The sequence below is a fragment of the Poeciliopsis prolifica genome, unplaced genomic scaffold (assembly GCF_027474105.1).
Source record: "Poeciliopsis prolifica strain line A6 unplaced genomic scaffold, Auburn_PproV2 SCAFFOLD051, whole genome shotgun sequence".
Classification (NCBI taxonomy): domain Eukaryota; kingdom Metazoa; phylum Chordata; class Actinopteri; order Cyprinodontiformes; family Poeciliidae; genus Poeciliopsis; species Poeciliopsis prolifica.
Window position 1 is genome coordinate 557,983 of NW_026562426.1, and position 22,134 is coordinate 580,116.

The window sequence follows — 22,134 nt, forward strand, 5'->3', positions numbered from 1 at the left end:
AGCTGAACTGTAACATTGGCCTGACCCAGTAAAAAGTCTCCAAACAACCGTTTTTGTAAAATGTCACACACTTCGAAAAAGGTCCAAAAGCCTAAAGGACATGAACTATTAAGCTGCCCTCTTCTTCTGACCCTCAAACATTTTGCTACTCATCATCTTCAGTCTTAAGCCTTCAAAGCAATGGCTCCACTTGTTGAAACAGCCGTCCTCGTCTCCCAAATGCCACGGGTTCAACGTTTCGACATTTCAGCCTTCAGCTAGATTTTCTCCATATTGGTGACCTCAATGCATAATTCTGACTTCAGACAACTTTACATCTGATTGGGTTCGCTAGCAGTATTTGAGGTCTAAAGGAGGCTTTTAACTTGGAGCTGGAGGCAGGGAAGGACCTGGTAAATGAGTCAATTCTGCATGTCTAAATGTTTGTCCTTGTTCCGTTTTCACGTGTTGTTGAGCGTGGAATAATAGCAGACAGAAAGAAGGACAGCAAAAACAGATGGGTACCGATGGGAACCAAGAGTGACAAATAAAAAGTCAGGAACAGAGAGAGTCTGGATCAATTTCAGAGGTGTGAGAAGCTCTAAGAAGGGGATTGAAATAAAAAAAAGGAGCTGGAGGAATGACAAACTTATCTTGTCAATGCGGCTGGCTCAGTCACATATTGGACTGTCAATGAAAGAAAGGGTTTTATTTAGTTGAGGGTCCTAAAACTTTACAAAAGCCAAGAAGACGTGTGGAGTGAGATGTACAGCTGACTTCTCTTGGCAGAAACGCAAACGGTCTTGAAGCTCCAACGTTTCTGTGTCCGGCTGCAAATTGCTGCCTTTTCCTCATACACTTACAAACGTTACACAGACACTGCCCTTGGCTCACCTTCTACAAATGAAAGTCCACTTAGATCAGATTTTACAAGGTTTTTCACTGTAAACTGGTTTTGATACAGATAAGTGACCCAGTTGGATTAACCTGGCCTAGGAGCAGCCTTCGAAAGAATGAGTTGTTGTCACAGTATGCTGAGATGTTGGATTCAAATGCAACAGGAAACAGTTATGTGATGGACATGATCAGATGTGCTGTGTGACTTTTAATTAAGCAATTATTTCATTCCCTAAAGTGGAAACAATGGCGTGCGAGGCCAAAAGGCAGGTGCAACTGGTGGGAGTTCAACTACACGCCCAGCTTAATCCTTTTTTACTGTCACTATTACTGGTGCATAAAAACCCTTTTTTCAAATAAACAAACGTCTTAGCCGGGTGATTGAGGGAGTGGGGGGGTGAGGTCCGCGATGGTTGTAAAACAGACCATAAAATAAAAGTCCCTGTATTGTCATTGTAGAAACAAAATGCAAAAAATTGTCTACTAAGACCGTAGTTTTTAAAAAAATGGTGTCGTAATGATTGGATTATTTCTAGTGAAATTCAGATTCACTGCAGCAGCTGGAAGCCCAGTCCAGAGTGTTGCTGTGTGGCTACATTGCCCCAGAGGACAGGCACATGGAGTCAGCGTGACACAGCAGTGGAGAACAGGGCGAGCAGGGTGCAGCCTGACGGTGGGGATTGACCAAAACAGCTTGTGACAAGTTGGATGGAGGCGACCGGCTAACAGGATGGAACAAACTAACATCTCTGGATTATGGATTATGAATGCGCGCAACACTAATTTGGAGGAATTAATTGTCCGCAGCCCGACAGCTGATGGACCCAACAACTGTTGCCTGACAGCTGAAACGTGGAAGTGCGGTCCAACAGGAAGTTGGACCGGCCTCTTAGTTTCAGCCAGTTGCATGTTCTCCTCCTACGTGAGTGTCCCTCCCCTCGGGCCTCCTACAGAAACCCCAGCTTCTTTCTGTTCCTTTCTCCATGGTCATAGACGGTGCAGTTGAGCAGTTATTATACGCTCAGAAACACACGGACTCAGAGAGGCAGCCGAGATGATGGATGATGGAGGGAGTAAGCCTGATTACATGTTGCAACATCAGAAAACTGTGCAGGGAAAGTGAGTGTTTGCGGAAGAGTTGAGTAAGTACAGAGGCAGAGGTACGTGAGTACCGTATCAGTTCTGGATAAGGTGTTGTTGTTGTGTCTCTCCGTTATCACCTTTTCACAAAGGTGATAAAACACCTTGAACTGTTTGTACTGGAAAATTTGCACTGCACATCGATTTCTGATCTCCAGTTTTGTGAAGCTTTGAACTGCAGAGACAAATTTCAGCCAAATGAACCGTGAGCTTTTCTTTTAAAACAACTTTATACATTTTTATTCTTTCTGACTTCGTTTTAATCATCCAAATTAAAAAAAACTTCTACCGTTGAGTGTTTTCCCTGCAGCAACAGCCTGTTCACTGAACAGTATCATTGTCACCATTACCTTAATAACCAACAAAGGGTGGGATTCGAATTATCTTGGTGTAACCTACCCCTTAGCTCAATACCTCCCATATCTTTGGGTATGCTTCATTCCACCCAGTTCCATCAAGGCGTATACAAAGTAGACACATCCATTAGCATACTGAGTGTTGCACAGAAAACCACTCAGTGGGAAATAGTGTATATTCCTCACTGTCTTGTAAGAGACACCGAGCTGATGAGGTTGAGAGTCGGTGCTAGTAGCTGCAAAAACGTGGAGGGGTGCAGTAACTGGTGGAGAGAAGGAGCGGAGCGAGGCGCACAACTAGCCCATCAAACTTACTGGCATCAATTGGAGTTGCAGGAACTGAACTTACTTGTCTCGAGAATTCTCGTCTCTCCAGCAAAACACAGCAAACCTTATTGTGTGCGGTGATTTGCTCGGAATTCAGAATTTCCAAATTTGGAAAACTGACTTCTCGCCAACAGGGCCTCAATCCAACATGGCCTCAATCCAACATGGCCTCCTCACAAAAAAATGGAATGACAGCCACAGTAATAACTTTTTATGTGCAAATCTGTCAATTTGTATCTCAGTATCAAATTGATCAAATGTCACTAAAGTTTTTAAATGCTGAGCGAGTCACATTATCGGCTTGTAACACATATATTAGATATAAATGATATTAAAGGAAGAAATTACCGCTTGGGTGAATCATAGCTGTTGTGGCACTAGGACAAATCTGTAGAGCTGTTTATAAGCTGTCCAGCAGAACAAAGTCAAACTTTCTCCTGCCTGTTTTAATCCTCCCTTCACACTCTATTAATTTGTTGTATTTTATCTCCTTCTATTTTGATAGACTTCCCCATTCTTCAACCTGTTGTGCTGTGGAGTAAATCTGCTCCTCTGCTGCTGTTTTTGTAAATAGCAGCCTTCCTGGGGGACAAAGGATTAATTATAGACTCTGCAGCCAGAGATCAGTTTATTTTTGAAATTGGTATCTAATGACAAATTTTATTTTAATCAGATAAAGTCATTGCGATAAGTAGATTAAGCATGACAGTACATTAGACAGTCGGTCGCCGTGGAAAATGCCAAACTAACTGGCCTTTTTATCCTCTTTGTAGAAAGAAAAAAAAAAACACCTTCATGAATTGAATTGCATTTAAGTGTTAAGATTGTTGTGACTTTCTAAAGATGGCATTCATGCAGCAGAGAGGCAGAGCTTGGAATGTGCAGTCTGATTTCAAACGTTTATGTCGGTCATGCATATGTTGTATCACATGCAAGTGAACACAGTTGAGAGAATTTCATGAAGCACATGTGACAATGAATAGGTCTGCCATGATTGGCTATCTACATGACGAAGGGAGTAGTAGCAAAATTGATCTGATGACTGTTGTTCCAGAACTGTTTTTATGGTTTCTTTACTTATTAATAGCTCCTTTTATGTGTCAGTCCTACATTTTAGAGTGACAGCATGAAAGGGAAAGACTTTCCCTCTTGACGGTATTGACATGAAGAAAACAAGTGGCCAAGTAAATGCAGAGAAAGACGAGGTTAAGGAATGTAATCAGGGAACAGGAGAGCTACATGGTGAACAATGGAAGCAGTGAGAGTTTGGTGGTGTGTGCTTTCCTTCTTTGGTGACTAATCATTTCCGCTTGAGAACCAGTTTTTCCCTAAGGGGGGAAAGCTGTTCATTTCGCGATGCGTGCGCACACACACACAAACTAACTGGCCTTCTTCATCCGTCTGATGTAATGCCAGACCTGCAGACAGAATGCAGTCATCGCTGTCTAAAAGTAGGACGTGCACAGTTAGTGTACTATAAACGGCATTAATGCTGCATTATAATTCATTTTGAATATTTACTTTAGGCAATAACAATGATAGCTAAGCAATCGCTAAAATAGCAACAGCTATTTAATTGGGTGTAGGATTAAAGAACCTTGTATTGTTTTCTTTTTCCATGAAAAGCAAAAGCCATTATTGACAAAAAAAAATCAATCACTGCAAAAATAGATAGATAATGGGGCCACGGAAGATGGCCGAAATAGCAACGGAATGACACTGTGGTTATAAATTTTCTTATTTTAGGATTTTGTGTTAAACCATTGGGCACAACAGGTATGAAGTACCAAGCTAGAAGCTAAAGCTACTTCTGACTTTTTTGGCAAAGAACATATTTTATATGTTCTGTCTTTAACATTACCTACAGTTTATTATGCCGTCATCTCATCAGTAATAGTCCGGCAATTGCAATGTGAATGATTCATATTTAGATAAACATTATTACCTCTTTAGGTGGGAAAATGGAGCAGACTCTTGGTAGGGAGAAGCGCTAAACTGGAAGCTAATGCTAACTGTTGCTTTACTGCTGAAAAACACGTTTAATTATTGTCAACTTTGACATCTTGTCTTCAGCTTATCACTAATAATCAGGCAACTATGATATCAGAATTTTTGATGAATTTTTGATGAACTTTGGACTTTTTTGGCGTCATAATTTCTCTGTCTTATAACAAGTTTCAGGCTTTGGAGAAGTGCCACATGTGAAGATAGCTTCAGTTTTGGAGAACATTGATTGTGTTCAGTGTAAAAATTCATTGGAATATTGGAGGTTTTAGTAACTATGAGTTAATATAACACTGGTGTTTGTTAGCTTGTTGCAGGATTTGTGTGCCACCATTTTTGGTAGTTTTTTTTTTTCTTCACTTAGTTGGGAAAATGGTGGAGCACAAAATTTTATACTAATGCTAACTGATGCTTTTGAGATGATCCTTAGAATTATCTGTTTTTCTCACATTTAGGCAGGAAAATGGCAGAGTGCTAAATTTCACTTTTAGCTAATGCCAACAGTTGCTATCTTGTTCACGCTTAATTAGTGATAATTGTACAATTTCTGAACTGTTTTGAGCGTCACCTTTTCTTATCAGTGATGGTCGGGTAACTAAAGATACTGACTATATATTTATAAGCTAAACTTTTGCACCACTTGTCAGTGGTGCCCATCATCTCGAAACGCTTCATCATGTCAGAAGTGTGTACAAAATCCAAAAAACCTAGCTCTTAACAATGCCTTCCGGTGCGGCGCTTAGCTCATGGCTGTTCTCACAGTAGCACTCAGTCTCATGCTGTGGCTGCAAAGGTGTTTTTCTCCTCCCTGCCAGAGGCTCTGGTTTCTCACCATCAACCGTCCCCTCAGGTTGCTGCCATTTCACGCAGGGTTGTCACACACACCTACTTTAGCCATCTGTGTTGTATGCACCGTTATTTTGATGTGTCCATCTTCTCTTCAGGCCCTGCCAGTGGTTTCTTTTGGTCTGCGTTTTCTCCTCCACAGTCCCTTTCTGCACATCTCTGCCGGCACTAATTACTAATTAACTTTGAAAAGGCCCCACAGCCCATTTTGAGTCCCACGAGGACAACAGCTACATGCAGTATTTAATCACTTCCTGTGTATGTGCAGGCCACAGTCTGTGTTCGTGTGCATCTCGATCCCTCAAAATCTAAGCCACAGATTTGTGATTTCAAAAGGAGGTATGAAATGTTTTCAATGTTTTTGTTATTCTTTTCCACCTTCAGGAGGAGCCACCATGACATCAGAAATGCAGGAAATTGCCATCACAGAGGAGAAGCCTTTACTCACGGGTCAGGCTGATGGTGCCAAGGTTAGACATTCTGCATCTGATATGAAATGTCATATAAACTGCACAGGAAAATGCATCACACTAAGTCCAAAACGAGCCAGGCTCAAATCAGAAGCATTTTAACTCCAGTCAGAACTCGTGTGTGTGTGTGGGGGGGTGTGTGTGTGTGTCCCAGCGTCAGTGTTTGCTCTCTTGAGTCTGAGCAAATCCTTCATCAGGCGAGGCGACTTGTCTTCCAAGCACATATGTGAAAAGTCTTAGCGCCGCCGCATAAGCGGGTGTTTGTGTGTGAGCAGAGCTGCAGTGCTGGCTCCTATCTGCTGGGTTGACGTCAAACGACGACGACGAGGGAGTGAGAGCAGATCCTGCTCTGCTCTGCAGGGCAACATCTGCATGGCAACATCAGGCGACTTAATGATGACCCCTGGTGGCCAACACGACTGTAGCACAAATGCATTAAAATGTAAAAAGTTTTTGGCTTTTAAAAAAAAAAAAAATTATATATATATCTCGAGAGAAAGTAGATGCACTCAAAAACTTGAGCAGGCAAATATTTGAATACTGCATTTAAACTCGAATGATACAGACGAAACAGAGGGAACCAAACGAGAATAGTGGTTCTACTTATTACAGAATCCTTTTTAAGGTTGTTTGAGTTTAGACGCAATTTTCAATCATTTGCCACCTCTGTTGCTTCTGTTTCGTCTTTTAGCTCAGCTTACAACCTGGTTTTGATCCAGCAGCAGAAACTGTGAATATTTGTAGCATTTTTCCTGCATCTTAAAAGTATTAACTGGGACTGTGTCTGCTTCCACTAACATATGAAGAAGAGAAAATGTTACATAAATAGAAATGCACAACAGTGTTCACATCTTAAAAGGATTAGATTATGAAAATATTTTGACTACTGTGAAGTTGTTAATTTTATTATTTATATTAGAAGAGGAGGCGACGTCACACTGTGTGTGAGAGAGAGCAACGTCTGTACAACATGGATTCACTCTTTTAAAACGAGGACAAACTGATCAAATTGACATTTTAAGTGCATTACATATTGGCAGTTCATGCAATCAGCGCTGCCAAGACAACACTCCCTGCGTGTTCGGTCTGTAGTTGGATCTCGAGCTTCAGAGACAAGATGTCAAAACCCAACATGATCCAAGACAAACCAAACAGAGCAACTTTTCTCTACTCCGTCCTGCATTCCTGTTATCTGCTGGAAGTCTTGCTCTCTCTCGTTTCCTCGTAGCCTGAATGAAACACAGTCGCGTCTCAGGATGTCGTAGAAAATAGTTTTCTTTCAAACTGCTTCATTTTTAAAAACGTCACTGATGGAGAAAATTGATCCACAACAAAGAGTGGTGTTTTTATCTACTCCTATTGTGTTTTGGTAACAAGAACAACCTTTCATCTGTCTTATCTGATTCTTTTTTAAATCCTCTGTCTTCATGTACCACATGCATCTTCTGTGAAATACACAAACATCCAGAGCATCTTACTAATTAGATTGTCTTTCTTCTAGGATGTTGCTGAACTGGCTGCAAGAATACTGCTAGATCAAGGACAGGTAAGACCTCCACAAATGCATGAATCAGTTCAATCAGGTTGAAAATTGTTCTAACCCATGTCTAAAAGCAGACACCTTGAGAAATAACCTTTCATAACAAAGCAACACTTATAAAATATTAGGGAAAAAAATCAACAAAAAGTAACAATTGAAGTGTGACCTTCAGATAGTTTCTTGATTAGAGTAAGTGAGGTTGAGAGAAAAACACACCAGAGGATAAAACCTGCAAATTAACAGTAAAAATACATAAAAACATTGGTTATTCTCAAAGCTATTTGCTGAGCTTCCTTGAAATAAACAGCAAAGGTGTCGGGTTGGTGTTTTACATTTAAATGTTTGTTTCATTGTTAATTAGACCGGATGTAACTGGATCAGAATCTGACCATGTTTGACTGGATTATGTCAGAATAAATTAAACCGACTTGACATTTCTGGCTCTATACATATAAAGAGACAGTCTTAAATGCTAGGCTAAACCTAGCATGTTTACTCTCTTTTTTTTTGTTTTTTCTACGACTCAATTATTGAAAAATTCAGTAAATCACGTCACCGCACGAAATGAAGTCGACCTGCCTGATGAAGGAAACAAAAAGCCTGATAAGTAAATAGAGGATAGCCACACATTAATTCGCCACACTGATGCGTTCTTTTCAGGAGGAGTCCAATAACATTTTCTTTGTTGGACACGAGGTTCGGAAACATCATTGGCTTGACCCGGAGCTTTGTGTTTATTCAACACTAAAATGAATCCAGCAGGGCGGATAATTGCTGTCACATTCACGCGGTAATGTTAGAGACTGAATTCAATTAAATGTGAATACTTTGATTGGCCGGGTTTAGTTCTGCTTCAGCACTGGAAAGCAGAAAACAGAATGGGAGCGTGTGACGTTAGACTGTTTGGATTAAAATGCAAAAAAGAAAAAAGTTTTGCTTTATTTTGGGAAATGTGACTCACTGAAGCAGGGAAAGATTAATTACTCAGCAAAGCAGTTTCTTCCCCCTGCACCCCCTCTCTGTCCAGTAACTGTGTGTACAGAAGTAAACCGTTGTATCTTCCTTTTCGAAGTTTAATTCAATGCGTCGATACGTTGCGTTATACACGGCGGAAAGCAAAACGAGGCAATTTTTCTGTAGGATCATCAACACATTCAAGTAAAACTGTTTCTTGTTGTCAAACAGTTTTATTGAGGAATCAGACATGAAGATTGGAACAGACAATACAAATCCATCCTCTTTTTGATGTGAGCATAAAACAGAAAGACAATATAAAGTCAAAACAAAGGTAACATAAACAAGGACACTACAAAACCCACCCCCCTCCCCATTCCCTAGGACTTACATCTTATCACATCAAGAGTCAAATCAAATTTTTTCAAGTGGAGTTATCAATATATTGTCGAAGGGGTTGCCAAGTTTTATTGAATCGTTTTAAGTTATTTGTTAGTGAAAACCGTATTCTTTCCAGATGAGAGAGCCTTACCAGTTCCTCCAGCCACATTTTGACTGATGGAGCCTCAGATTTTTTCCAAAACATCAGCACTAGCTTTTTTCCTATGATGAAGGCATAAGACAAAAGTTGTCGTTGGTATTTATTAAATTGTGACAATTGAGCAGAAACTCCGAGTACAATCAGAAGTGGCTCCAGCCTTATCTCTGTATGAAACATATCTGATAAAGTTTTAAATATGCCAGACCAAAATGGGGTCAACTTAGTACACAAGCAGTAAGAATGGAGAAGTGTGGCTTCTTCAATATGGCATTGTCACACAGTGGGGAAGTGGTAGGGAAAATTTTATGTAACTTCACCTTACAGTAATGAAGCCTGTGAATAATTTTAAATTGAATAAGACAGTGTCTAGAGTTGGCAGAACACTTGTGAATATTCTCTAGTGCAGGCTTCCAGAGTTCATCGCTTATCTCCATTCCTAATTCCTGTTCCCAGCCTGTTTTGTGGCCCTGCATGGACGGTGAGGATCTGGATAATAAGACATTATAAATCTGGGAGATTAGATGTCCTTCCCCACCACCACGTTTAAAAAGTTCATCAAATTCACTAGGTTTTATATTCTCTAAAATGTGCATGTGTGATTTGGCATATGCCCTGACCTGTAGGTATCTAAAATGATTATGTTTATGGAGACCAAATTTGGCCTGAAGCTGAGAGAAAGAGGCAAAGTTACCACCCACCAACAGGTCACCAATAGTCCTGAGGCCTAGATCTTTCCATTGTGTATAACCTGAATCTAAAGTGGAAGGGACAAATGAGGGATTTTTTGCTATCGGTAATAAGAAAGATACAGATTCAATACCAAACTGGGATTTAATCCGTTTCCAAATACGAATAGTATTGTGGATGATGCGGTTATTGTTGTATGCCAACGTATCTATACTTGTTGGTGATAGAATAAGAGCACCAATTTCATGAGGGCTGCAATCTTCTTTTTCCATTGTGATCCATTCGGATTGTGTATAATTGTGATCTAGCCAAATTGTGATGATGCGAAGCGTACATGAGTAATAGTAAAATGAGAAATTTGGGAAGGCTAGTCCACCCTCCAATTTTGTCTTGTAAAGATGAGCTTTGCTAATTCGGTGCATTTTATAGTCCCAGAGAAATGGGACGATTATGGAATCAAGTTTCTTAAAAAATTTCTTGGGTAGAAAAATGGGAATATTTTGAAACAGATAAAGGATCTGAGGGAGAAAAACCATTTTTATTGCGTTGATTCTTCCCACCAAGGAAATGGGGAGAGACCTCCAGAATTGAATGTTTTTTTGCAGCTTCACCACCAGGGGGGAGAAATTCGCTTCATAAAGTGAATTAAAGTCCTTAGTAACCTCTATTCCAAGATAGGTGAACTTATTCTTAGCAATTTTAAATGGCATACTTTCCAAGATCGAAGAGTCTCTGAGCTTAACTGGCATGAGTTCACTCTTGGACCAGTTGATCCTATAACCTGAAAATCTGCTAAATTGCGAAATTGTATCTAGGAGCGTTGGTATAGTAAGCTGAAGATTGGTTATGAACAGTAGGATATCATCTGCATATAAGGAAATTTTATTTATAGTCCCTTTAGTATTATATCCCTGTATAAGGGGGTTGGCACGGATTGATTGCGCGAGGGGTTCTAGTGCTAAGGCAAAAAGTAAGGGTGACAGCGAGCAGCCCTGTCTGGTGCCCCTGTGTAACTGAAATACTGGAGATAGAGTTTTATTGGTGACAATTCTAGCACAGGGTTTATGATAAAGGATTTTTAACCATTTTAAAAAGTGTTCGCCAAGATCATATCTTGTTAGGGTTGCAAAAAGATAGGGCCACTCTACTTGATCAAAGGCCTTTTCCGCATCAAGGGAGAGGACAGCCAAATCAGAAATTTCCTCCCTCTGAGAGTAGATCACATTATAAAGACGTCGCAAATTAAAGAAAGAGTGTCTGTTTGGCATAAAACCCGTCTGATCGGGATGAATTAATTTATCCATTAATAAAGTCAACCTATTAGCTAGTATCTTGGCTAGTATCTTTTGATCATAGGTTAGCAGTGATATTGGCCTGTAATTACCTACGTCCTCAGGGTCCTTATCCTTTTTTGGTATTAGTATTATATTGGCTTCTCTCATAGTAGGTGGTAGAATATTATCTGAGTTTGCTTGAGTGTACATTTTTAACATATAAGGTGATAAAAGATCACTAAATTCTTTATAAAATTCCCCAGAATATCCATCAGGACCAGCCGCTTTCCCACTTTTTAGTGATTTAATAGCGACCTGAATGTCTACACATGAGAGATTTGCATTAAGAGAGTTCTTGTCGTCCTGAGTTAAAGTTGGGAGATTACAACTATCCAAGAACTTCTGTATAATTAAATCGTCTGTTACAGCATTGGTAGAGTACAATGATTCATAAAACTGTTTAAACCTGTGATTAATGTCTTTGTGTGAAGTTAAGATTTCCCCATCTTTTGATTTAATTTTATTAATTGTACGGTCATTTTCCATTTTCCTTAATTGTCTAGCCAGTAATTTATTGGGTTTTTCCCCAAATTCAAAATATTTCTGTTGAGTAAAAATGAAAGCCCTAGTGATATGATCTGACAATAATTGATTATATTTGTACCTCAGCGAAAGAATTTTTTTATGAGTTTCTGTAGAGGGGTGTGTAGCGTTATCTTTGTCCAGATGCTTAATTTGTTGCTCTAAATCCACCAACTCTGCATGATTCCTTTTCCTTCTTGCTGCCCGAAAAGATATAATACTTCCCCTCAAATAGGCTTTCATAGTCTCCCAAAGTATTGAAGGAGATGTTCCTGGAAGGTCATTCATCTCAAAGAAGAAAGTAATTTGATCTCTGATAAACTTACAGAAGTCTGGTTCCTTCAACAATTGCGGGTCTAATTTCCATGACCTTTCAGTATGGTTCAGATTATCTAGGCGTAGATCTAGTGAGAGGGGGGCGTGGTCCGAGATAGCTATATTATGATATTTTACTTCACTAGTATAAGGCAATAATTTTGCATCCATCAGTAAATAATCAATACGTGTGTACACATTGTGAACATTTGAGTGAAATGAATAGGCTCTCCCCTGTGGATTGAAGATCCTCCAGCTGTCGACCAAATTAGAATTATTTAAGTATTCCTTAAGGAAAATACTAGTTTTAGAGGCCGGTGCTCTACGCGTTGACGAGCGATCCAAGTATGGATCTAAAACCAGATTTAGGTCCCCTCCAATGATTAGATTAGTCTGCGAACTGTCAGGTATTTGGGCTAAAACATGTTTGTAGAAAAGTGGAGAGTCTATGTTGGGGCCATATATATTAACCAAAGTTATAGGAACAGAGTACAGTTCTCCAACCAATATTAAATATCTGCCTTCCCTGTCGGAAATGGTTGATTTATGAGTAAAAGGCGTACCTTTCTTAAATAGTATTGCCACACCTCTAGCTCTCACTGCACAAGTAGAATGATAAGCTTGACCTGTCCACCTGCATCTCAGTTTTATGTGCTCATTCTTATTAAGATGGGTTTCCTGAAGGAAAATTACATCACTGGACAATGTCTTTAGGTGTGCTAATATCTTACCCCTCTTGACAGGATTATTCAAACCTTTAACATTCCATGTGACCAAGGTAACTTGTCCGCCCTTCTTTGTTTGCGTGGTATTAACCTGCATAACTCAGGTCAGAGTGAAAAAGAATATCTAGGTCCTCATAAGTGTGAAAGAAATGATTATATATCACATATAAGTCCCAGTCCCTCCCTTCAAACAAAATGCTTACTGTCTTGCCTATACTAAGAACCTGCAGAGTAAGGCGCGACCCTTCTAAGGAAGCCATACATAAAAAAATAAACAGAAAAATTAACATAAGATTAACACTCACACAACAAAGACACAATAACCTACTCAACTAACTTCCCTTACTATTAACTCCTAATTAGAAGTTGCAGAAAGCCCTGCAAAAATATAAAATTAAAGCACCAAAATAACATCCGAACAGTTGGAAAAACAAAAAATGCTCTAGACAGCATATGTCAGGTCATATAAGCTGCCTATTTACAAATATCAACCCACTTCAGATTATCAATGAAATTCAAGGCAGCTAATTATGTAACCAAAATGAAGAATGTAAACATTATATAAACTTTGCTGAATAAACATCACGGGACAGTCCACCACCGAGCACTACCAGAATCCAGCCGTCCCACATCTGCATCAGGCGTTCGCCGCCGGGTCGCCTGCGTCGCCTCCACCCGGGCCAAAGTGGAGCTCCACAAACTTCTGGGCTTCTTTGGCGTCTGTGAACATTGATTCTGTTCCTTTAAAAGTCACTCTCAGCTTTGCGGGATATAAAAGTCCATATCGAACTCCCGGCTTGTCCCGAAGAAGTGCTCTGACATCGTTAAACGCAGCTCTGCGTCTCGCAACCTCGGGGGAGAAGTCAGGAAAAATGCGGATCTTCTGCCCGCAGTAGGCGAGGTCCCTCTGAGTCATGGCCTTCCGGAGGATCATTGTAACGTCATGGTAATAATGAAGTCGCACCACCAGTGCCTGAGGAGGTCCTGTGTCGTCTGGGCGCCTTCGTAGAGCTCTATGGGCGCGGTCCACCAGCGGTAAGTCATCCAGAGCCAGCACGTCTTTCAGGAGCTGCGAGACGAATCCGTTCAACTCTGCGCCTTTCTCTGCCCCTTCTCTTAACATCGCAATCCTTATATTTTGTCGTCTGGACCTTCCTTCCAGATCCATGCATTTTTCAGTAAGCTGATTCGTTTCTGTGCGTAGACGTTTCACTTCCGACTGTAGCGCGGTGATGGCCTCCGCTGACTGTGTGGCCGCTCGTTCTAGTTAAGCAATAGATGCGCCATGTTTGTCGTTGGACGTTTTCAGCCCGTGGATGGCATTTTGCGTCTCGGTTTTGAGGGTGAGGAGCTCTCCTCTGATAGTGGCAGAAACCTCGTCGATGCGAGTGTCTATTGTCTGACAAATTTCGGACTTGGTGATTTGTAGTTCTGTGCGGAGAGAGTTTATAGCCTCCAGAATGTTAGCATTAGCCATCTGATAGCTACCTTCAGGCGAGTCCGGAGCGGCTGGGCCCGGTTCTTTCGTTTTCTTGTCTTTGTTGGAGGACTGCGTCCTTAAATTTGCTTTCATCCTGTCGTAGTGCACTGGAGTGAAGTCTAGCTTGTTCTCTCTCCTAGTCTATTATAGACCCGTCAAAATGTCAAGTTAGTGCGGAAAATATTTCTAAATTTGCAGGAGCTCTCGGGAAACGCTGCCTACTCCTCCATTGCTCCAAGTTCCCCCCAAGTAAAACTGTTTTAAACTGATAAAACAAACAAATAGAAAAATAAAACGTGAAAAATACTTTTTTATCTGAACTGCATTTCAATATTTTTACAGTCTTCTGTGTTGAAAACTGATCTTTCAATGTTTTGGAGTATTTTGATTGTTTTCCTGTTTGCATATTTCAGCTCAAGTTTGAACATTTTCTCTTCAGTCCATCATATTTATTGTTGCTTGGAAATTCTTACTATATCTCTACCAGGCTGTGATTAAAATGTCCTAAATTTGACTTGAATTTGTGTGTTTTAAATTAAGGCCTTAAGACATGATGAAATGTCCTAAGGCATTCTAAGAAATGAAGTCCGCACATTTCTGTGGAGATATCCAGGTCTTAAATTCCATTCGTAGCAGTCTGAAACTCTGAGTTCATTTCTTTGAATTTACTTTCTTAGTTTTATTGGTGCATTTTTTTTCTCCTTGCATTCGAGTTTTGTTTCTTGGGTCTGTTTGTTTCGCCCTCTGTCTCAACAACCTGTTTTTCATCAGCAATCAGATACTTGAGGCAAAGTTTTGCCTTCCAGCTTGGAACAGGAGCCTGAACAACACCCGCTGAACATGTTGAGTCAGAGGGTTAAATACAAATGTAGACTTGCACAGATGTTGTTGTTTTTTTACCACTGTGTAGCATTTTCCTTCCAAACGCTACCTGCATTTGTTATAAATGTGTATGAAACGTTGTGGACATTCTACTGACGTCGAAAAAACACAATTTTGTAACTGCGGTGTGTCTCATCAAATAAGAAAGACGATTAAAATCACACGTGAATAAGTCGTTTCTGAACATGAACCTCCAACTACTTCCTGTCTTCTTCAGGTGACATCCGGCTGTCGATCATGTGACTTGTGCGACGCAAAAAATTGGTTTGGCAAAAAAACCCACTTCATTCTAACAGCAAAAGTTTTTCTCAAAATTAAGCATCGTTTCAAAATTGGAGCGTTTCTACAAAGCAAATTTGTTTTCAAAATGTCAAACTGCTCACATGTATGATCAGTGGAAATGCAGATCTCTGTGCCGCATTTCCACACCGAATTATAAAAGAAAACTGGTGAAGTCGTGGCTGTGAAGTGGGATAGACACCTCACGTAGGAATGGTAACATTCAAGACTAAATGCCACCACCTGTCTCTTCTCAGGAGCACAGCGTTGAGACCCCGCACGGCATCCTACGCGTGACCCTCCATGGGACGCGGACCACCCGCCGGCCCGCCATCCTGACCTTCCATGACGTGGGTCTGGACAGTAAGTAGAGCTCTCTCTCTCTCTCTCTGCGTCTTCATTTCTCCTCCTCATCCTCCCTTCGCTCTTTTTCTCCGGCAGGTAAGAGCTGCTTCTCTCCTCTGTTTAAATTTGACGAGATGCAGGAGATCGTCAAGAACTTCACCCTGATTCACATCGACGCTCCGGGCCAAGAGGAGGGGGCCTCTGCCTACCCTCCCGGGTACGCTGACCTCCGTTTCCTAACATAACCGCTCGTTTTCTCAAAGTGCGAATTATCTTCTGCGCAGGCCTCAAAGTAATCCCCTCTATAAATACTCAGTGTCCACATCTCTCACATCTCCCCGCTCCCATATCTGCTTGCTAAATACGCTTTTGTCAGAGGGCTAAAACAAAAATCCTGATTGCCTCGCTCCATTTCTTTCTGCTGTCGTAGCTACCAGTACCCCTCCATGGAGACCATCGCCGAGATGATCCCCGCTGTGCTGCAGTTTTTCAAGTAAACGCCGCAACATTTGACTCGACTCATACACATACGATGTGCTCCCATGCAAAATCTCTTTAAATTAAGCTCTTTTTCTTGTTAATTCTCTCCTTCTGTCAGCTTCCGTACCGTCATTGGAGTGGGGGTGGGAGCGGGAGCGTACATCCTCTCCAAGTTCACAGTGAGTAGCTTCTATTGTTAGAGCTGTCATTTTTACCATCTGTGTCCTTTGCATAATCTAAAGTAGCTGTCAGGATCTGACACTGTTCTAGCAGACAGGCAGATGAAGAACGCGGCGCAGTCCCGTTGAAGGACTGCAAATTAGGGGATTCTGCTTTAAATAGATATTTTTTGAGTGGCAGCTATCAATAAAGCTGGGAGCAGTGTTACAGTTTTAAGCCGTTTTAGATTTTTTTCAATTGCACCAAATTTAGGGAAAATACTTTAGATACTGTGTATCTGGTACTTCTAGAGAGAGATGCACCGATATGACAATTTGGACTAATATCGATATCCATTATTAATCTTCGGCTATACTGAAAAACCAATATTTATTAAAAATATAAACATATATTTCCTACTGTTTCAAGGTTGTGTGAAAGCAACATCCTGGGTTGTTCATATGAGCTCAGTTTTACTTATTGAATCGATACCAACATATTAAAAAACAGCAAACATCGGCCGATACCATTGTTGATGCAGATGCATTGTTCATCCCCAGGTAAGGTAAGAATTGGGCATCTACGATACATAGTCATCGACATTGATATAAACCAATGCAAGTCATTTTATAATGTACATGTATATGGCTGAAAAGTAAAACTGATCAAACTAATATATTAAAAAAAGACAAACATCGGCCGATACCAATGATGATACAGATATATATTGTTCAGCCCTTAGTAAGATAAATAGTAATGGTGTAAGACAGATTGACAATAACATTGGTATTGGCCATATGTTAAAAAAGTGAGCCACTTCTTTAACATATCGGTGTCGGTCCAAAAAGTAAAACCAATCGGGCCAATACCAATATTTTTTAAAAATAGATAAAAATCAGCTGATATTGATGTTGATGCTGATACATTGTTCATTGCAGTAGTTAATAGATATTAGAGATGCATGATGTACCATCTCATGGTCTCGGGTCCAGTAAAGTCGAATACACCAACAAAGAAAAGGCGCCAGACATGAAGCTACCTTGAGCTCAGGCAATCTGCTCTCTAAATTCTAAAGTTGAAGTTTTACTTGCTTTAAATTTGATTTCCGTCTGCAGCTCGCTAACCCAGATTCAGTGGAGGGCCTGGTTCTGGTTAACATCGACACTAACGCTAAAGGATGGATGGACTGGGCCGCTCACAAGGTTTGTCTGCTCACCGTCTGACTTCTTGTCTTCCTGCTGATAGACACTTGAGATTGTAACAAAGTTTGACCTTTAACTGTTAATCAGTTAAAGGATATAAAATTAGACGAGAAAGTGCTATGGATGATGTTTCTGAGCTTAATCGATCTGTTCTCTGTCTCCTCTGTAGCTCAGTTCTGTGACTTCCTCCCTCACAGAGCAGATCCTATGTCACCTTTTCAGTCAGGTACGGCGAACCCTCCGGAAGAAAACACTTCGATTTACATCATCTCTTTCACGTTTTATTTTTTAAAAAAAAGCTATCCTCTTTTGTAGGAGGAGCTTTCAGCAAACACAGACTTGGTGCAGTCTCACAGAGAGCGGATCTCCAAAGCGCCTAATCTGGCCAACATGGAGCTCTTCTGGAAGACGTACAACAGGTAAAAGTGTCCTGCAGGGGGCAGCACAGGCACCAGAACCCAACCGCGACTAACCCCATCTTTCTCTCCGCCACAGCCGCAGAGATCTGAACCTGGACCGCAACTATACCTTCAAGTAACGTCACCTCTTCTGTCTGTGAAAAAAAAAAAGTAAATAAAAATGTCCGAAATAGTTCAATGCAGCCCGTCTGAGTTTGAAATGTGTCTTTATCAGGTGTCCAGTGATGTTGGTAGTTGGGGATCAAGCTCCGTACGAAGATGCGGCTGTAAGTTTAAGGTCTTGTAATTTTGATATTGCATGGAAAGAAAGTTGATTTTATTTAATTTGTCATGTTATTCTACCTGTGTCCACCAGGTGGAGTGCAACAGCAAGCTGGACCCCACATCAACGTCCTTCCTGAAGGTGAAACATCAGTTTGTCTTTGCTTTAGCGTCTCTTCTTTGATTCCTGTTGTAACTCTTGTTGTCCCTCCCGCAGATGGCCGACGCAGGCGGCCTCCCTCAGCTCACTCAGGTAACTGGGAGCAGCTGAGCGCTTTAGAAATGTCACAAACCCCTGAGTCCGCATTTAAAATACATGAGAAAACGGCCTAAGTGTTAAAATAAAGGTTGCGTTTGTTTAAAAATCCTACTGAAATGTTTTTTCTTTTGTTTAACTGATTGTTTTTATTGTTGTTTTTCTGTGTCTGCAGCCCGCTAAACTCACGGAGGCTTTCAAATATTTCATCCAAGGAATGGGTTATAGTAAGTTAACTTTTTCTGAAAATTCATCTAACATTCCTCAACTTGATTATGGGCTCTTTCTGTTTGTATGTTTCTTGGTAAGGAAGTATGTATATATATACACATATGTAATATCAGTAAATATTGTTTATTGCTCACAACAGCAATACAATATCAGTATTGGTGCATCACTGAATGTTACATGAAATTCACAGTATTTCTAATAGAAATGCACAATATATCAGCCCTAACATTGATGTCTGCTGATACTAGTTTTTTATATCATGTTAGTTAACAAAACTGGGCCAATACTAATAACCAATATTTATCATGATATTGTTATTTGTTTCTGGAAGGAGTGGGCAGAAGGCTGCTAATGTGGCATTTGATTGGTCATGTAACAATGATGTGGAGAGTTTAATTGAAGTAGAGAAGAAGTGGTGCGCTCAGCGGTGTGGTAGTTTTTTTCTTTCAAGGTGTCAAAAAGATATTGTATAATATGGTATCAGTTATTACTTTCAGATATCGGCCCAATTCATCCCATCAATTCATCCCTAATTACTTGCATGTTTTTAAAATGCTTTGAAAAAGGCAGTGGCTTTTCTTTTGGACACCAGTCATATTAAAATAAAAGTGATTTGTATCATTATTCTGAATGCAGTGACGGCATTTAATATTATTTCTTAACGTATTATTTAAGGATACTCCCGTTGGAGAAACGGTGGAGGAAATAGAACAACCAGCTATAGTTATCCAGGGTTTAAAACATAATTGATTGGAATTTATCAGGAAAACGATAAATCAAAATTCTTAGAAGAAATTTATCACGATAAACGATACGATAAATGCCCACGCCTATGCTCACATTAGGTATTTCAGATTCCATACAATCTGATACTTGCTTTTTGGCTAATATCAAACAGATTTCCAGGACTGTAACTGAATGCCATAGTGACGGGAATGTTCCACAGTGGGTTGATTTCATCACATTCACCACCTTCTGAACATAAATAAGCTTAATCTTTCTCCTCAGTGGCTTCCTCTTGCATGACCCGCCTGTCCCGCTCCCGCACCACCTCGCTCTCCTCCTCCTACTCCATGGACGGGTCCCGCTCTCGCTCGCGCACCCTGTCCCAGGGCTCGCAGGGGGGGCAGATGCCGCCCAGCCCCTCCCAGACCATGGAGGTCTCCTGCTGAAGACGACTCCCCACCCCCCTCCTTCCGCCACCCCGCGACGGCGAGAGCGGAGAGCGACAGAGGAACGAAGGGCAAAAAGGTGAACGCAAAGGAAACGAGACGAACGAACGGCTTTCTCTATCGGTCAAAACACGACCCCCACCACCCCTCTACCCCCCTCGAGAGCAGACAGAGAGAGAGAGAGAGACGGCCTGACCTCCATGTTGGTCCAGCGCAGATGCAGCTTTTCAGCTAGAATAGATTAAAAAGAACCAGGAAGGAGGTGCAGAACGGGAAGCAGTCCTCTCTCCCTCTGTCAGCCTGTAGACCCCCATAACCTAGATCCAGAGTGCAGCATGTAGAAGCTGCACTCAACACCTCGACCCGTAGAAACGCGCCAAGAAGCAGAATTGATGATGATGATGATGATGATGCTGAAGCTAATGATGATGTAATAGGAAACAAAACTGTAACACTTTTCTCTTTATTACATGATTTTAATATAATATAGAATAAAAAAAACATACTATAGCAGAGATACTTATTACAATGTGTGTGTCCACAACTTTTACTGCTAGTTTCTAATGTGTGTTTTTTTTTTTTTTTCTGATTTGTAACCTGTCTCAACTAAAGGCTGGAGCCACTCTACCAACTACATGTGCGTCTCAAAAAAAAGAAAAAAGAAAAAAACATTTAACATAATTCAAAAATGGATTTATTTCGGTTTTGTTCAAAAACTGAAACTATATATATATATATATATATATATATATATATATATATATATATATATAATGAGGCATTAAATTTCAGTTTTGTATTTCAAGCCCTCAATGGTTGCGGCTCGCAGTTGATGAAAACATAAAATTATATTTCTTAGAAAATGAAAGCTTTACACAAGACCAATATATTATATAGATTAATATTAGCTCTGTTCTCTGCATGTCTTTTACAAAATGAGCTTTTCTTTCAAATCCTCTCACTGCTGCTCACATTTTTCCTGTCCACATGATGTTCCGTCAGTTCGTACAGACGCTGCACTTTATCACCGTTATTTTTAAGAATTGCTTCTTTATGGATATCTCGGTGAAAAACTGGGCAACGATCATGATTAGGTCTTTCATTATATGGGTAAAAATGCAACGATTCTGTATTAAAAATGGATTTTTATTGGTCTTGTGTACGAGTTTTCTGGGGAACATAATTTTGGGGTTTTTCATTGGCTGTAGGCCTTAATCAGCAGAAACAAACATTTGAAATATATTACTGTATATGTAATGAGTGTGTATGATCAGTTTCAGGTTTTGAATTGACAAAAATAAATTCATTTTTTAATGGTTTGCAGATTTTTTTTTTTTTTAGATAAACATGTATTTCCTCCTTGGTGTTGCCAGGTTTGTTTTTTTCTCTTTGTCTTCCACACGTCCCGTCCTCAACGTTTTACTTTATCTGCTATGTTTTCTATTGGATGTAAAGAGGTTGAGAGTTGTAATTTTTTTCATTTTTTTTTTTTCTAATTTGTTCTCCTGGAATCTGCATGCCTGGTCTCACCCCACGTGGCTGCTGACCGGATATTTTTCTTTCATATTCTGCTGATAACGTGTGTTCGTTTGCGTCGTTTTGAGTTCGGAGCGGCGGTCTGCTGGGCGGGGCGTTGGGCGCTGTCGTCAACTCGAGTCGCACATTTCTAAACTAGCGCTTCCGACTTTTCTGGCCGCGTGTGGAAGCACCCGTGACGCCTGCCGAGGCCAGAAGGGATCACTGTGTTCACCGTGTGGGTTGTGGTTCTTTTTTTTTTCTTGTCCTCCTCTTTGGTTTTGTGCGGGGGACTAGAGATTTACCAATTCCCAGTAGGAAAGATCAACTGGTCAGTTGCTCGTGTGTTTGCGTGTCGCGCAGAAGGAAATAGGAAATCGTCGCGTCCGGTTTGCAGATTTAACTCAGCTAAGTAGGAAGGACGAAAATGGAAACCAGAGATGCTTTTTTTTCTTTTTGTTCCTTCTTTGTTTTTTAGAACCCATGTGAAACAGCCCCCCCACTGCCAAAACGAGCCAAATGAAAACCGCCTGAACCTTGAATCGTCCTGTTACAGCTAGGAAGTAACGGTGAACTGCCAAATTTCTGCGCCTCGTTCATCTGGTGACTCAGATTCTCCCTCTGAACGTTAATATTTCAACACAAAGCTGTCCACTGCCCTGAGACATGTTGCCAAAAGCCTGACTAGTTCTAAAAAATAGAAAGAGCCCGTATGCGGACGCAGCCATGAACGTTTTCACATTTTCAAAGAGAGGCCGAGCCGCAAGCATGCATGGGAAGTCCGTGGAAAGCTTTTGAGACGGAGGTCATAATGGC

At 40.7% G+C, this 22,134-nt stretch overlaps 1 protein-coding gene across 1 annotated transcript in view; it reads left to right on the forward strand.

Annotated features, from left to right (window-relative positions):
• ndrg2 (NDRG family member 2) overlaps positions 1-21,122 on the forward strand; it is a 39,461-nt gene extending 18,339 nt beyond the window's left edge. The window contains exons 2-16 of the mRNA XM_055058582.1: positions 5,934-6,019; positions 7,521-7,565; positions 15,536-15,641; positions 15,720-15,840; positions 16,054-16,116; positions 16,222-16,282; positions 17,378-17,464; positions 17,634-17,690; positions 17,780-17,883; positions 17,960-17,998; positions 18,098-18,149; positions 18,239-18,286; positions 18,362-18,397; positions 18,576-18,627; positions 19,640-21,122. Of these exons, the coding sequence (XP_054914557.1) occupies positions 5,945-6,019; positions 7,521-7,565; positions 15,536-15,641; positions 15,720-15,840; positions 16,054-16,116; positions 16,222-16,282; positions 17,378-17,464; positions 17,634-17,690; positions 17,780-17,883; positions 17,960-17,998; positions 18,098-18,149; positions 18,239-18,286; positions 18,362-18,397; positions 18,576-18,627; positions 19,640-19,803 (1,110 nt within the window). The 5' untranslated portion in view covers positions 5,934-5,944 and the 3' untranslated portion in view covers positions 19,804-21,122. The remainder of the gene's footprint in view (positions 1-5,933; positions 6,020-7,520; positions 7,566-15,535; positions 15,642-15,719; positions 15,841-16,053; positions 16,117-16,221; positions 16,283-17,377; positions 17,465-17,633; positions 17,691-17,779; positions 17,884-17,959; positions 17,999-18,097; positions 18,150-18,238; positions 18,287-18,361; positions 18,398-18,575; positions 18,628-19,639) is intronic.
• Positions 21,123-22,134: the final 1,012 nt, after the last annotated feature.